This window comes from Patiria miniata, unplaced genomic scaffold, assembly GCF_015706575.1.
Source record: "Patiria miniata isolate m_02_andy unplaced genomic scaffold, ASM1570657v1 HiC_scaffold_4, whole genome shotgun sequence".
NCBI classification, from domain to species: domain Eukaryota; kingdom Metazoa; phylum Echinodermata; class Asteroidea; order Valvatida; family Asterinidae; genus Patiria; species Patiria miniata.
Window position 1 is genome coordinate 5917535 of NW_024037071.1, and position 18338 is coordinate 5935872.

The window sequence follows — 18338 nt, forward strand, 5'->3', positions numbered from 1 at the left end:
CCTCTACTGCCTCCTATAGGGACTTGCTGACAAATGATATAGTCAGGCTCCTTGAAGAAAATTCAATTATGAAAATGGGGAATGAATTGAGATCTGAGTGGCTTGCGGGGTGGGGTGGTTGGGGACTAGAGGGGCACAGTGAAAATCTCCCAGTTGTATCCTTGGTGACAGACAGTGGCACATCTACTGAGTGTTTACTGATACAGGTGGACAGTTCATTTGGATAATGGATTGCTTGTTAAGCACTGGTGACGTTGGTTTGGTTGATTTGTTTTAAATTACATGTAGTTTTTTTTTTTTCTCTTTAGAGGTGGAAGGCGAGGAAAAGTACAACGGCACCAAGCTGACTTCTTGCAACAGAAAATACAATTTTGTACAATCAAAAAATCTACGAAATGAAGAAAAAGTATGTGAAAACAAAACCAAAATTCACAATTCCAACCAAACAAGAGGTGTTCTTTAGTGTGCCAAAAGACAGACACAAAACGTGAACAAGCATATACCCAAACCAACGGTTCACATGGAATTTCCAAGTACACCATGATGCTTGACAGGGTAACTATTGACATGACATGAAAGATTTGAATCTAGAAGATTCGGATTTTTCCTGTACACTTCCGTGTAGAGATTTCTCATCACTGTACAACTGCGTCTCTCAATCATTCCTTGCTTTCGCTTTAAGCTTGTGCCTCACTTTATCTGCCAAGCCGACCGCCCGTCTTTCTCCATAAACTCCCCCTGTGTTGTCATCGCGCACTACACGGCGGGCCTAATTGACCAGAGTGGCGTGAGCCAGTAGTCCAGGGAAATCTTTCTTTTCGTGTTTTGTACTCTCGCAGTTGAAAGAAGACGGCAAGCTGAAGCCTTTTTGATGCAAGGGAGAAGATTCATGCCTAAAGAGAGACAGACTGACTGGGCAAAGAGGGAAGATGTTGTATCAATGGCAATATGAAGCATCGTTGAGTATTGCGGGCATGTTGTCATCACAGGGGCCAGCCACAGGGTGTTGTTGGTCGAGGGAGAAAGTACCTGCCACGATCTTGACTGAACTTGGATAAAAATAACCGACTTGGGATATACAACCATTCCCTTGAAGACTCACATGGAAACAAAATCTAGGACGTTTCCGGGGGCATCCACCCCGGTAAATTGAATTGGATGATTGGGTGGTGAATCCGTATGCAAAATGTATAAGTGTCATGAATGGGAACATGTCATCTGTATCAGCGTCATGTCATCCCTGTTCATCAGAGAAACACGGAGTTTGTAGTGGCGTGATTTTACTGTATGATGCCACCTTTGTCAAAGCCTTTAAATATTCCCCATAGCAATTATAGCATTTCGTGTTGAACAGCCATTTTCGTTTTGAAACCTGGACTTGCTCATTATAGGGGTTGCAAATAATGTAGTGAAACCGTTGGCACTGAGAATTAATTGGAAAGAGTTGATCGATCTTGCTCGATACTCTCATTATCTTTCCACGCCAACATCGTTTATTTGCTGGTGAAAGATGGTTGATTGTTTAAAAACATAAGTCGGCTCGTCAGGAATGAATCATTCCTGACGAGCCGACTTATGTTTTCATACACCCATTACATATTGCAGGAATGGGAGGAACAGCAAAGGCTACCTTTAATCTTACAAAAAAGACGTCTGGTCGTGGGTGTACGAGACATTAATGATTTGAGTCGGCTGAAGGTCGCAGGTTGGCGCTTTATTAAACCCTACTTGGCCCATCCGCTGGGCCTGGCACGTCTACACCAGCCAGGGGGAGGAACAGACCGTGGCAAGACTGTATACAACCAAGTGGAGAGGCTGTATAGCGACATTAGGGTGACATTACCGACACTTCTTACCTAACATAAACACATGCCAGAAATGTAAGAATAGACCTCAGGTGCTACAATCAATAGCGATGGGGCAAAATGCTAGTTTTAAGCCAAGAAATGAGATATTATGTTTCAAGACGAGAGGGTATGTCTGGCAGTTCTTTGTCTTATTTTTCGGTCAAATTAAAATATTACGTGAAATCATTGCGAGGGGCGATTCAGACGAGAAGGCCAGAAAAAATAAAACATTTTAAACTCATCTTGTTTGTGGCATTAACCGGCCCAGTCTTTTTTTAGTGCACCTCGTGATTTCATTGGATACGTTTAAGACGCTTGGTGGCAGCACACACCATTTCACGTCATCGTTCATGACGTTGCTGGGCAGGCGTGCGCATGCTCAGAGTCGTTGCATTACACGAACAATGGGAAAGAAACTTGTAAATGGAGACACAGTGAATAAACAACCATTAGGATACCATGAGTAACCGCAGCCTTCAGGTTTTCTACATGTATGTTGAAACAGAAACTTATTTAGGAGATGTGCACAGAAAATTAACATTCTTTCGTGTTCCGCGTTAAGATACTCTTGATAATTTATAACGAAGAAATCTCCAGGGCTATGACACGTTTAGTTTTGCATGCAGGGTCTACCGTCAAAATGACACTCTCATAATAGGGAATATTTTAACATATTAAAGCCGTAGTTTCGAACACACTGCCCATCCCCACCAAAATAATTGGCTTTATAACGCCACATTGACATTTGAGAAACGCCGTAGGAATGATGCAAAGAAATCTACCTTTTTAATATAAATTATATAAGTTATTTGTTTGATTAGCCTTGACATTAAGGTTTTCTATTTGACTTCATTGTTGGCGTACGTCATTGCTCGTCAAGCCTTCATGATGGGGTATTCATCACAGCGCTGCTGTTGCGTCTACAGCTTACATGCCTTAAGTAAATAATTAATGACTCGTACAGTTCGTTATGTCAGAAGGCGTCACAGCAGCGCGTGAGACAAATCGTGTGTGAAAATTGTCCCGTGGGTGGGGGAGGCTTGGTCCACAGGTTCCTTCCTAAGATGTGAATTAAATATTGGCGATGTAAAGAGCAAAGGTTATGTTTCTGATTGAATGTTTATCGAGTTAGACTTGTTTGAGTAACGATGCAGAACTGATTTAACATGTAAGGTCACATTGTGTTGCTCTTTTACAAGCACTCAAAAACTTGGTGGGCCTATCTCTTACACCATTGGGTTCTGACTAGCACCATTAAGACATATGCTATAGTCAAACTCAAGTTCTCATTTTGTTCACAACAATTACAGTACTTCATGTACTTGGGTATTTTGTCAAGGACTCGTATTAGAAAGTAAGGCTTCAAAGGAAGAGGTAATTCCTAGATGTGTGTCACTTGGTTGTAGTACCCGACCTCAATGACATAGGCCTTACACTAGCGATGGGTATGTCTGGCATGGTTTAGCACTCGACCTCAATGACTTAGGACCTATATACACAATGATGATGTCTTACTTGGTCATAGTACCCTACCTCAACGATTTAGGCCTTACACTCACGATGGGTTTATCTAACTTCGTTTTAGTACTCTACTTTAATGACATATAGGCCTTTCTCACACTTGCTATTACTCGGCTTAATAGTACTTGATCTCAATGTCTTAAAAGTACCGAACAGAAAATACACACAGAGAAGAATGGCACCAGTCTATAATTATAGCACTCCACCTCAATGGCTTTCCGCACAATACTCCTCTGAGGCGGAGCGATCACTCGGAAAACTCTTTCGAGGCTGGTTGACCTGAGTGTACAACATTACCACAAATTTATTAATGTAACATGGAACTTGAGTACTTGTCTATATAGCACTCTAACTCAATAGCTTGATACCTATGTACTCTTTGATACCGGTTTGATACCAACATACCACCAGATCGCATCAGCCCGGTATATTATTAGTAGTTATTTAGAGCAGCTTGATGCATCTACAACATTGGTAGACCAAGTGGATAATATTCGCCGTATTTTTGTTAACTAATGTTCCATATAGTCTCCCTCGTCTCCCACTATACGGCGGCTCCAAGGGGCCATTTTCTGGCCAAATGAACGCGCGCTTGTTGGCTTTCACACTTAATTTAATTGCAATCAATACTTGTGCTTCAGATGGGGCTATATTATGTCTGCACACGCGCACGTGCGTACTGCCCAAGATAGGAGACTATCTCTTCTATTCAGTTTAGTAGTAGCGGATCTGATAACCCCCCTCACGTGAGTGGTATTTTTCTTTGCCACTTTGCCGGGGCTCTGGACCGCGAAATGGTATCAGGACGGCGGGGCTCATTTAATCGCATTCTTCCGATCGACTGCAAGTCTCATCGCTTCCACCTCAGACTACTTCATTAGTTGGGCGGCACTGGAGCTCGGTTCTTCGCATTTTTTCTGTATATTTCGCGTTATGCTGCATTTTAAAGGAGAATATTAACAAGATCATATTGATTTTTCCTCCTCTTTCTCCTTCTCTCTTGACTAGTTTGTTTGCCTCCCTTTCTTCCCTTCGACCTGCAATTTTCACAAGTTGAGAACATCATAAAACGCCTCTTGGAAATAAGATAATTGTCGAATCCTTAGGTCGTTGTTTAGGTCGTTGTTTAGGGCGGTTGATTACCCCAGTAAGACATGGTGACACCGCTAACTTTGTTTTTGTTTGTTAAGTTGTTTCTCTGCTTTTTTCTCCCTCTTTAAGCCTCTTACTCCGAGTGATTTTAGCCTTCTGCTGACTTCTATTAGCTCCACTTAGGAAGCATTTTGGTAACTCCATTTAACGCCCTTTTTTTTCGTTTCTTTGTTCCAAAATAACTTCAAAAATGTACAGCGGAATTTCCATATCTTCTCCCTCCTTGCGATTTCTGGAAGTTTAAAGAGCCGTGAAGTAATTGCACTTCAATGCCGTAGGTGTTTTGCGTAATTGAGTCATCATCAATACAAGGCCGCTATTGCAATTTGATTGTCGTTGACGTTAGCGGTGGTGATTGAATTAACGTTTTGTGGGTTTGATTGTCTTTGGCTTTGGGTCATTTATTTAGTTCCCAGCATTCAACAGAGGATGCTCCTTTTTGAGTTGTAGGCTAAGGATATTTTCCAAAGAAGATAAAAAGGTCATCATTCATGTCAAAAAGAAAAGAACTTTCTTCGAATGTTTAATAATGGGTTGACATACAACCTCATGCTAGTGAAGGTTGGACGACTTCTTGTATCAGATCGTAGCACTATGGGATGTAGTTAAGCGGGGATTTGAGCAAGAGCCTTCCAGAAAGTGAGGCAGCCGAATAAAGGAATGAAGTCATGTACTTTGAGCGTGCGTCCCAAAGGAAAGATCCCGACTTACCACAAGGTTGATTTTAATTTCAGTTAAGAGGATTAAACGACCGAAGAAGCATCAATTTACCATCATAGCGATAGCACCAGCGAATTTTGACTTGATTGAAAAAAAGCGGAGTTTTAATTTATGTATCTCGCAGGTGTAGCTTTTTTATAATTTTACCGCTCATGTCTTGACAACAAAATTCGAGCCCTTGCTTTTAAGTAAATTACAACGATACTTTAGGAGCGCGTGGCTCTCATTTTATTAATAAGATCTGGTTCTGAGAATAAGACGAACCCTTTCCAAGTCAAGACGCTATTCCAGAGCAGATCAATAGCCAGAAATTGGGACAAAATCCGGAGCAAACTGGTTCAAGTTTTCTAAATTTACTGTCACCCGGAAAAACGCTGTAGCCTATCGACCTTTCACAGCTAGAGCACATTAGGAGAAAATAAAAGTACTTGTGTCTGGCTCCTAACGCACTGTTTGTATCCCTTTTTTCTCTTCACAGGAAGTGGATAGCCCCTGCTGAATTGGACATATTTGGCGGGAAATGTGATTTAACGCGGGCTCGCACTTTTACCCAGATTTAATCAATCGCGCCGTTGCATTGATTTGGCGCGTTAAGCCCGAATTCATCGGGGAGCACGTGGCGTATTATTTTCCCTTGAACCGAATCAATGCATGAGAAGTGCGACAGGAATTGCATTTCCGGTGCAATTAAAGTTAAATCGAAAAACCCATCAAATGGGTGACGTAAATTCCCCGGATTAGACAACAACTTATTTTCACTGTGCAATATGGAATTATGGTATGCTGGATGTAAGCTGACTGGAAATTGAATTCAAAAGTTGTTGCCTGCAAAATTAATGGTTAGCCGTCCTTGCTTGGTTCCTTTTAAGTGAACTTAAAATGTCCTTGGTTGTTTATTGATCTTCTTATCTGCTTATAGGAGGAACTGTGGAAGGCATCCTTACTTTTCCGTAATTTTCGAAATATTAATAACAAAAAGCTTTTCTTCAGAGTTTTGAGACCTCTGCTTACTTTGCAATTGAAGGCAAATCTTCAGATCAAACACTTAGAACTGAATGGTCTTCCCGCCTAAAATGTATTGACATTGCAGTTGTTGGTACAACGTAAAAAAAAGTCGCAGTAATAGAAAGAATAAAATTCGGCACCACTTTGAATTTTAGGCACACGGACATTTTCCTCTTCCATTATTTGCCCACGAACCCGTTACGGTTCACATTTTGATATATCTACAGTCGCATTTGCCACACGAATTTGTCTTCCCCGCTCCAAAAAATATTTGCACATGTTTAGTATGAGAAGCAAATTGGATAATAATTAATCACTATAGTAATGAAATATTAGCGCGAGATGAAGTGATATTTTCGTTGTTGAGAATTTTGTTGAACTTGATATTGTATCAATACCACATGGTTGATATTGGTATGCAAACTATGTTCGCATTGAAATAGTTTGTACGTCAAGCTTATGAGTTGGACAAACATCATCTGACACGTCTGCATTTTGATTGATAGGGCCTCCGTGACGTTTTGTTTTTGAATGTTTACTCGTTTCGCCACGCTTTACGGGAGAAGTAAACGCAGAATTGAATTGACAGAAATAGTTTACATCACTAGGCCCAGGAAGTTTATTTACTTAAGCTATGATGCTTTATAGATTCTGTACGGTTGATTTTTGTGGTATAAACAGTAAATTTAATGGCAAAAAAATGACATCGACAGATTTTTTGAGAAAATACTGTGGAAATCAGAAGTATTTGGACTTATCGGGCAAAAACGAACCGGAAGCTTGTATCCAACAAAGGGGCGTAATTCTGTTCAAAAACTCCCCGTTACGTTGGACAGCCTTGTAAATGTGTTAAATTCATTTGGTATTTGATTAATATTGACCAGAAATGTTATTTTTCCTCAATTTGTTATACAGTGTCAGCAGGTGACCACAATGTATCTAATCTGATACGCGACAGGTTTAGTGACTATAATCGTCTGGTGAGACCGGTCAAGAACGCATCCCTTCCCATTATTGTGGACTTTCTATTCTACTTCGCTCACGTCCTGGATATGGTAAGTAGTAAAGCTAACCATCTTGGCTTACAGGGCGCCACCAAGTGGGCACCTGAGATTTTTTCGCAGCGCTTTATGGAAAGACTTGACATCGGCGCGTAAAAGTGCACGTATTTTGGTATTTTTCCCTTTTTTTCAACTTTATTGGCTACCAAATTCGTTTGCATGAGAAATTTATTAATGATCCCAGACTAATGAGATTGCCATTTTTCCCTAAGCAAAAATACAATTTACAAAAACACGAGAAATTAATTACCCGATCCCAAGCCTTCTGAAAAGGTAAAACTTGCGTTTTCAATCAAAATAAATTAAACTTACTTATGGCAACTCACATTTACGTTAAGCCTAAAAATATCTCAAAGATGGAACATTGTCAAGATTCGCTGCTCGGAAAAGCGCCCTCTTGTGGACTCTTATTTTCATAGTTTGTTTACTCCAATAAATTCTCATCTTCAGTAGACTTAGAATGAACTGAAATTGTAAGTAATTTTACTTTAACAATCTCCAAACACACTGTAGTATAAATGTTCGTAATTGTTTTCTCATATACGGGCTTAGACGTGTATTTTGTAGGTTCCTTTCTCTACAGTTTTTTTCGTGAGCCCGAAGAAATTTTTTTTAAACCATTTTCGAGTGACGTCGATTTACTTCAAACTCCTTTAATTTCTCCCTGGATTAAGCGGGAACCGTAAAATAAAAAATCAATAATTCGCAGGTATACTTAATAAAAAATAACCTTTCCCAATCACGTAACGGAAAACGCTTGAACACGAAACCTCTTTCTAAAATTTGATCCGGAGAGCCTTGTCAATAGCATCTAATCGAGAGCTCGTCAGCGCGCATCCGCTAAAGCGGTTTTATTGAGATGGGGTTTCGAAACAATTATAGCGGCAATTTGGAACGAGGCCGGAGTCAAGCGATGAACGCCGTCCACCGCGCCGAAACTCGGTCCTTGTTTTCACTGCAAATAAGACGGCAGCAGGCTAAAGCGAGATGGCAGTAGACACTTGAAACTAAAACAAAATTCAATTTTTTTAAAGAAAGGAACACCTTGGGGCAACTTGTTTGTTTCTCACGGCGAGTGTGCGTGATAACCCGACGCGGTTCAATGCGATCAGGGTGTCGATAATACACGGAAATGAGATTTAATGATGAGTGCAATGCGTATGAGATGAAGAGTGCAATTAGGTATAGAGGTCTACCATCAGTTTAGAGTGGTGTTTCTTACACCTGTCCATGAATCTTACCGGTCAATGTTGGCTTACGAGAGGGATTGTGGTAATAGGAGATCAGAGATCGGAACCTATTTCTACGGTGTTTGTAATAGGGAAGTTTTGCACTCTACCGATAAAGGTACAAGTGTTAAAGCTCTCAATGAACAAAGCAATGAACCACGTGGAAACTTTGGATCTACTGATGGCATTTCAAAATTCATCACACAGTTTGTCTTCTTTTGCGAATTCGTTTACTCGCATTACCTTTTGCGGCCAACACTTTCCTTCATTCATTTGACAATGAGGTATTTCATGATAAGGATAAATGTGGGGAAAACTGTAATCATTACTAGTTGCGACTGACTGAATTGCAATCAAGTATAGGCCTAATAAAAACTTATAAAAAAAACTCATTTTATATTCCCCTTCAAACAAAACAAAACAGATTTTGAGTGAACGATGCCTGAAATCCGAAAGAGAACCTACAATCTCTCAGCGCGGAATTGCTCCCAATTCTCACATCTGCAATCGCAGGCGAAGAAAATATCACTTAACCTTTACCCTATGTTAGGAGAGCACCCCCTGACAATTCAATTACGGGATTTGGAGCCCAAGGCCCTCAGGAGATACAATCAGCCACACCGATCCCTGATTTTGATACGACTCCTTATTTCCCCCATCTCGAAGTGAGAGCTCCGATCGTGCAAGAAATCACCGAGCGACAGTTACTGCATCCCCCTCCAGACAAAGCATTAGTGGGTTATCACACATCGCAGAATGCTGCGGTATAACACCGTTGGTATAGGAAGCACTTTCAACTCTGAAACATATCAAAGGAAGACTAAAAAGGATGATATCATGCCCTCCCGCTGGCAAATTGGAAATCTGTCAAGACAATCAAGCCGACATGTACATTTCTTGATAGCTAGGAAGAACTTGGTCATAAACGAGCTGGAAATGCGATAGCACATTTTCTCTTTCACCTTTATTTTTAGTTTGGTGTTTCATGTTTCATGGAGAATGATGCCTGCTAATTACAGGTGAATACCCTGATGGGCATTATGCTGGCGTATCTCCGGCCAGCCTTAGGGGATAGATCCGATACTGAAGCTATAGATTGCTGAGTGTTTTCTGTCGGTCCGTCTCACTGTTTATCTATCTGTCGGGCTGTTTGTTCGTGTTGCGTTAAATAGCTGTCCGTCCATGAAGTCCGCTCCGTCTCACAGTTGTAGTTATCTGTGTTGCATTTTTTCTGCGCCCCACATGCATGTGCGTGTCTTTTCTGTTCCTATTTTCTGTTTGTATAAGGAGTTTATTTTATTGGCGATATGCATGTTGGTGACTTCACATTCAAACATTCATAGTGCCCGATTCAGTTTACATGTTACGAGTTTCTTATTTCTATATTTGTAAGGGAGTACTTTTTTGCCTTAATGTGACTTCACCAATGCACATTGGTGAGTTTCTCGTCAGTTGTTCCTATTTTTATATTTATTAGAATTTCTGTTCGCATATACATCCTGGAAAATTCATATTATAAGATCTCTCCATACCTACACTGCCTACCAGATTCAGTTCTATTGACAAGTCGGTAGAACATGCGTGTAGAGTCGTTTGTTTTGTTCGTAGATTTCACGAGAGTCACATTATTTTGCGGGTACGTTTGCGTTGCTCATTACTTTCCCCAAACCTCGGCTTCATCACCAGTGTTGGCATTGCGCTATACCTGTCGTTAAAGGCTGTCATGTTCACATCACCCTTCAATACTGTGGCCATATTTTACAATTTGAAGCTCCCTGAGCAGAACATATGGACCTATAGTCATAATGCCTTATAAATTGCCTGACGCCGAAGCTGAAGACGAAAGCGTGGTTTTTGAAATACCTTCGCTAACTTTAGAACATGAGTGATATGGCCTAAACTCTCTTCCTGTCTCTTCCTATTTTCAATTTTACTGACCGTCTTAATTTTTACGGTCTATTTTCTTTAGAATGAACGAGAGCAGACGTTGAGCAGTTCCATTTGGCTGACGTTGGTAAGTCTTAAACCCAAGGTTGTTTTCCTCAAAGTATAACTCCCCAATTTTGTATCTCGATCACCTGTACAATCTACAATCTGCAATCTCCTAGGACGGTGTTATTTTGTCCCTGAAGATAGCCACTCAAGCAAGTTAATCTCTGGTCTTGTTCCAGACGTCCACAATTGGCCTTGACTATGTTTACCCCTCGATCGGGTGGATTTTCGAATGCCATGAACGATTTTCTGCCTTGGGGAACTTGAAGTGTTTCTTCAGCTATGCTGATGCGTAAATGCCCCGCCAGGGTATCGGGGAAAGCCGCAAAATGTGTCACAACTCCCCCGGCTGCTAACGCGGTAATCGGTGAATTTCTGTGCTTCGAGAAGGCCACTTCAGGGACGATTTGTATAATGGGATTTAACCTAAAGGACGCTCCCTTCTCTTAATTTTGTTGAGAGCGTTGCTTATAAAATCTGTGTAAACATATCTAATTTTTATTTTATTTTCCAAAAATGCAAATAAAAACATTGGCCTTGGAACTATCAAAGTTATGATCATGCATGCTTTTTGGGAATGGCAGATGTTAATCATGACAAGTGATATTTTTTTCTGACATGGAACTCTAATAAATAATTTTGAAGTGTTTTGTTGTGTTTTGTCTTTTGAATTTAGTCTTCCTTTTTCAGTATTGTTTATATATATATTTTGTGTGTGTGTTTAAGGCATTCCGTTTATAAGCTTCGGCTTCTTGTGCAATGCCTCCACTCAGTAGTTTTCATGTAACAATTGTTTTGTTTTCTAAAGTGCTTAGTCATGTGAAAATAAATGTTTCTGAAATAAGAAATAAGAAATAAGTGTTCTTAACTAACAATATGTATTTTCTAGAAACTTCAAAGCGATCTTTATTTTGAGTGACACGAAATTTTCGGTAACCAGGACCATATTAATTCCGTTTTCATTTTATTAAGGTATCCGCAATGAGAAACAAATGTGTGATAAGTGTTTGAAAGTTCAACACCTTCGATTCGTTAATTATTTAATTATAGTTGTACATTCTCGGATCACATTCCTTGAGCGATTGGATTGACAATGGTTGCCTGTGGCAATGCATGCCTTTAAAATGGTCAGAGAACCTGTGTGTTACCCGAACATTCGTTTGTCAAAAAATATGTACCGCTTTTAAAAAAAAAGATTGGAACGCCGGGCCCATATTCCGTATATTCCTTATATTACCCTCTCCCTGTGGTGAAAACAGCTCGATACTTCCATTTCTAAACGTGCTAACGGCTTATTCATGTCTACATGCAAAATATGTCTACTCCCGCGTTGGGAAGATCAATTTATGCAAAGTGTCTTGCCCAAGGACTCACAACATAACCCCTCAGGCTGGAATCGAATCCATAAGCTGCAGCATTGCCTTGTAGATCCTGCTAAATATTGTCTACACCATAAAAGGAATCATATATTATGTATCTTTAAATATGTTTGCACTAAAAGTAAACGGTTCGGCGCTTTCTCACTAGCTTCGCTAAAGCAGTACATGTGGATATTTTGTGAAATTCGCATGGAAACTCTGGAGACGTGAGAAAAACCGAAGGAGTTCTCAACCCGTCCCATTTTAAGTAACTTTGGTCGATTGGAAGATGAACTGTCAGTAATTATCTTTTTAAGAAATTCGGTTTGTTTTCGTCTGCAATTCCTGTAAAAAGGCTATTATATGGGGGAATACTGGATCGCTGTCCCTGCATGATTCATTCTGATAGGAATTCGGGAAGCAGTCTACCCTGCAAGAACTGAATTATTGCCAGGCCGCAAATAATTCAACATTTGTAAATGAATAATTCCATGGCTGAACGGGGCCGATCGTTGTGTTCGATGTATTCAAAAGGAATGGCTTTTGCACTGTTAGAAAAATAACAAAAGTTTTTTTCGATTTCTTCCAATGTCTTGCACGCAATTGGGGTCCCTATATTGGCAGACTCTAAAGTTACATTGGTTTTTTTTCTTTGTTTTCAATCTTTCCTTCAGTTTTGGCGTGACGATTACATGACGTGGGACCCCGATGATTACGGTGGGGTGTACATGTTCAAGGTTCCATCAGAGGAAATATGGCTGCCAGACATCTACTTTTACCAGAAGTAAGACAAATCCTCAGATTTTCTGAAACCCCGGCTTCGTCTCCAGCATTGACTTCAGGAGGTCTGCAAGTTCATTTTCCTCTTCAGGAATATCAAATTATATATAAATTTAAGCCAAAGTATGGAAATTTGAAATTTAAAGGCTTCTTAATGATTCTGAAGCCAGATGCAAAACAGAAGGCGGAGACGAAGCTGGGGATTCAAAATGTACAATTGTTTGTGCTTTTCCTCTGACGCCACTTTTTCTTTGACGCCACTGCTCACCCCCTTCTGAGTAAAAAGTATAGTTAGAATGTTTGGATATGTGATATAAGCTCAGTAGAAGAATTATTTTGGAAGGCGCCAATAAGCGCACAGAAAGGTTACCTCCTATGGACCTGAAGTCCGGTACACCGTCTCTGCTCTGGCAAACTTGGCACCGATTTTGACGTAATTTTCTCATCGAATAAAATACACAGTACAATACAATATTAAATTAAGCAAAGAAATTGACTGCAACGGGAATTGAACCTGCGACCTCTAAGGCACAGGACTCATATTCTTTCGCAGTACGATTTAAAAGCATGAAAGGTTAGGCACCAAGCTAAGCAACTTTCATAAAATTCTACGATCTTTTTAGCGCACTCTTTCGAAAGATATTATGCTTAGACTCTCCATTTTCTAACCTGTTCATCCTTTATTTTTTAACACCTGTTTTAGGCCCTATTCTTATCTTTTCAAACCTGTTTTACATTTGACTTCAAGTTGATGTTTACCTTTATCTTTTACAACCTATTTACCTTCATCTTTTCAAACTAATTTACCTTTGCCATTTCAAACCAACCCATTTTGCCTTTACCTTGTCAAACCCATATTACCTTTACCTTTTCAACCAATTTTACATTTACCTTTCAACCCTATTTTACCTGTAACTTCCGAAACCTGTTTTACCTTTAAATTGCCAAACCTTTTTTTACCTTTAACTTCTGAAACCTGTTCGCCTTTATCTTTTCAAACCTGTTTTACCTTTCTTTAACTTCTCAAACCTATTTTTTTTCAAACCTTTTTTTATTTACCTTTAATGGTTGAGAGACTCTTTCCGTTATTTCGTCAACCCGTCGCTATCGTCTTCATCAATACTTGTCAGCCTGTGTTCCTCTGACATTTTCTCTGGAAAGGAAAAAAAATGAAAAGAAGAAGAGAAACTAGATTCTGTCCGGGGAGACATGGAGTGTTGTGCCGCCGAGCTTATCCTCACACTCAATAGCCCTGATCAAGAAGAGCCTGTCAAAACAGCTTAAAAAGCCCGCACGATCGAACCACAACGATTTTTTCCCTTCCTCTAAGGAAGGACAAAAATCATTATGTCCCCTGCCGCGGCATATATTGAAGATCTGACTACAAATCTACTGAATCATAACAACATCAACTCGTCTCAGTTATTTGGGGCGCAAGCATAAATTAAGGCATAACTTGGACCAATTTGGGTCAGTGAATTAATAGGAATATAGACTCGCATCAACTTGTTTGACCCCGAATATCACCCAATGTTTTGATATTTGTTTTGGTTGGACTTCAAACCCTAAGTTTCTTGCATCGTTACCATTTCCATAACCATCTTCAGTCCTTGGGTGCAGCTCTTGAGCAATGAAAACAAAAACAAAAAAAAGGGTTCTTCTTTACATTGAATGAACTTCGAAGGAAAAACAAGTCAAACTTTTCACCCCATCCAGAGGACTAGATTTGTATTGTTAATGTTTTTTATTATACAAATAATATCCTGTACTAGTAGGTCCACTATAAGCTGGGCGGTTCGTTTTGCTCCGCTGGCATGACTGGTATGATACACACACACATTTGCAGACAATTCAAATTCTAAGCACGCAAACACCAGATGTACATCACCACCTTTGATGTCCAGTTGCATGCTGGGATATTGACGTCTAGACTATTTACGTCATTTTTCCCCCGCCAAACTGTTATTATTGCGCGCACTGAGGTGAGGAGATTCCTGCATATTCGCGTTCCCCTCCCCTCAATGCCTCAACGGGCACGCGGTAATGTGGAAACAGTTTCAGGTGCGAGAAGTAATTGGCTTCCTATTGGGCATGGAGTGAAAGTTTCTCTTTCTCTTCGAGGTTGTTACTCAATTTGCTGCTCGTGTTGCTAATGTGTTTCGCTGGCGTTCACACGGGCACCATAGCTGTCAACTCACACTATGCCGTTAAGGATGTGATTAGCTTCAGCTTACTGAGCATCTGGCGCTATAGACTTCAAAGTTACCGCCGTGTTTACTGATGTGTCACGTACCACGAAGTCTGGGTACCAGACGAGCCATAGACAGTCAGCTACGTTGTAATCACGTGGTTTGTTGTGCCAATTCTCGATTTGCAATAACCCTTTGCAATTTGCCCTAACAGTTTCTTTCGGATTCGATTGTCATCGAAAACAATTACAACTAGTCTCATAAACCTGCAGTATTTTTGTTTTCATTACTAGGAAGTTGTAAACGTTAACGATAATATTAACTAATGGAACTTATATTAAATCAGTAGGTATTTAGGTCTTCTTTGTTTTTCAAAGGAGACAGCCCTTAATAAATGCGTCAATGACGAACACGATTTCAGTAACATATTCATGTTGGATTCAAAAGTATAAAAGAAAGTAGCCTATTTTTTTTCTAAAGTTGTTACAATATCACATGATAACTACCAACCAACAATGATTTTAGATCACAGTAATAGTCAACTAATGACATTTAATTCCACACATTGGTATTAAAATACCCATTTTATAGCATCAGACACTGCTCTTCCATCTTCCGCAAAAACATCCTCTGACCCAGAGCTTTTTACAAGTTAAAATGTCATTTTTTGATTGCGACCCAGTTTATACAGCCGTAGGCGCGTGTGGTGACAATCGACGTCCCTAATGCATCCCAGGGATTGAAAAGCAAATATGAAATAGAAGAAATCGTAGGCCATTACTTAACCCACATAAGCAGAGTGCTACCGAGGTATTTCTGAAGTCTTGAATGTCCGTTAGAACGAAAAAAAGGGTTATACTATCAAAGAGGCGGAATTGAAAACCAGAGCACTACGAGACACAATTTGATTACTTTAAGGTTGGTAAAAATAAAATTTAAAAAACACGGAAACGTGTTTGAGCTACCTTTCCTTTCAATTAAACCACAAACCAAGGCCAAACACCGCCGTTCCGTTCACGCTAAAGGAACGGCTGGGTTTTTTTCCAAATAAAGAACTGACGTAAAATATGGCCTTTCAGTGTATTAGTTTATCACTAAAACGAGACGAATTACCCTTTGTTCAAACGTGTACCTTGTGTGAGGCGAACGTTTAATTCTGATCAATCATTGAACCAGGCTCGAGCGTTTAATGCTCTTCATAATAACATAACATGAATTTTACTGAGGAACATATTTTGTGCAACTTTCTACTCCTCTTAAATGCATTAATATTAAACATTCGAAATTATCCATGCTCAGGGCACTGTTGCTGTTGTGGTGTTATTTCAGTTTAGGGGTTTTCTGTTTAATTAAATTGTGAACTCAAAATGTGCTCATTGAAAACATTTGTGAGAAAACTTTCCTCATTTACCTACTCGTCATGTACTGATATAACAACGAATCACCAAAGAAAATAACATTTATGACATAAATATATCCAAAATTCTGGCAACTTTTGTCGTCGGGATAGCTGTAAGATTTAGGTTTCTGCCTGAAATTAAATCACACTTTTGCTAATGAAGTTACAAATCGTCATTAGCATAAACCAATACGACACCAAAATGCCCTTAGAGAAATGGCAAAATGAAAATTGAAAATAAGGTTAAATGTGACACAAAGGGGCATCAACAGGGACCGCATTAAACAATATTATTGGCCCTTTTTTAGTTACTATTTTCATTACAACAGGAACAGAAAAAACACATACTTCACTCAGTGCCCGTCACGTATAGTGTACTTTGAATTTAATAACGCTTTAATCTAAATTATTTTGTTCAAAACTTTTAACATAGAATTTAATGGCAAATTTTACGATAAAAGTGAAATTGTTACTGTGTTCTAACGGTTCTCAGTTAAGTATTTATGACACAACTGCCGTATTTGCCTGCATGAATTAAAAAAAGATGTCTTTATGTCTTATATTGAGTGGTTGTAATACTGTTGGTTCCGAATATGCTCCTATCATGACGTGCCGTATGCACAAATATTGTTTCTAATCTTTCAATCTTAAAAATGACACCCCAAACCCAATGTGTGAAGTAAAAAATAATCACATTATCTATTCTGATGGTTCGCGCGGAAAGTAGTTTACTCAGTTCGATCTTGCATGCAGTTGTGAAAACACATCTTAGAGTAGCGATGCGCAGGGCCTCCAACAGAGCCATCTCTCGATACAGATCGAGCTAAACTGCACTTTGAAGAAGAAGAAAAAAAGTTGAAGAAGATGAAGGAACATCAACGAGGTGTGCTGTGATGATGAGCAATAGCTAATAGTAGAGTCAGCATAGCGTTGCTGCATGGCTCACCCCCTCCTGTGATGAGCAGCTGTCCGTAGGGAGGCGTACTTTAAGTGCAATGATCTCTGCGTGTAGTCAAGTTCTCCAGATGGCTCTGTATTAACAGCTTCCATGCCCTGTGTCTAAGCACTGGATGGTAATGGAGATCATAATTCCCATCTACACGTTAATAACTGAGTTCCGTTTCCCTATTTTGAAAGCCTGCAATGTGTCAGAAAAAAAGAATTAACATCAAACTCCTGAATAAACTCGAGATAATGGCCTTAGATGGTCATGGGTCGCTGGTTCCCACCGCCCAATTCAAGGGCTTACGCTGGTCACCGCAAAGCCCTTCCACAAAAACTTGTGTTGGAAAGATAAGCGGTGCTAAACATTGTGGGTCGGACACTTTCCATGAACTGTATACATTGTAAGTCTTGCTAATGGCGATCATTATTAAGGCCTACATTTCTTTCTCAAACAGGTTGAATTCACACCGGAAATGCTGACCTTAGGTCACCGGCTATAAAGTCTATAAAAAGAGAGCTGAAAGAAATTAGTGGTTACCAGCGCAAAAGTTGAATGTAACCAGCGGTCGCTGGCTCGCCTAATATGATCTGGGACACGAGAAAATAGATGAGAATGTAAAACGCCACCAGCGTTTGAAAACGTGACTTGCTATACCACAAATCAATTCCAACGGAAATCGTAGAGGTCGGTTTAGTTCTAATGACACGTCCACAAAATGATCCAGGGGTCAGTTGTGGTACATCTTGGTATCACTCGCTAATCGGGCGACCTTGTTTGAGTGCCGTCAGGGCAACTTTCATCACATTACTCATCAGTGTGCCCTTGGCTCAACCCTAAGGAGTTATCTCGGCGCCAGACCGACTCATATACATGAACCACCCGGAGACGTTTCCTTTCAGGGGTGAAGATAGTCTGGTCGGGCCGCTGTAGTCTGCATTAGCATGAATACAGCGCAGCGCGGATACAGTATGCTCGGACTTGCTTGGGTTGGGGTGCCAAAGTTCCCAAGACTTGATTCGTCTTGTTGATAGCGCCCTCTGCCGCCTGTACGGCTTGACCAATCCTGCCAAGGACCGGCTGTATTAAATGAATAACATCACAAATCTAGAGTTGGATAGGTCGTTGACATCACGGTCTTT

At 40.1% G+C, this 18338-nt stretch overlaps 1 protein-coding gene across 1 annotated transcript in view; it reads left to right on the plus strand.

Moving 5' to 3' along the window:
- Positions 1-18338, plus strand: part of LOC119739838 (neuronal acetylcholine receptor subunit alpha-9-like) — a 52414-nt gene that overhangs the window by 24450 nt on the left and 9626 nt on the right. The window contains exons 2-4 of the mRNA XM_038214931.1: positions 7161-7300; positions 10505-10549; positions 12560-12669. Coding sequence (XP_038070859.1) covers positions 7161-7300; positions 10505-10549; positions 12560-12669 — 295 coding nt within the window. The remainder of the gene's footprint in view (positions 1-7160; positions 7301-10504; positions 10550-12559; positions 12670-18338) is intronic.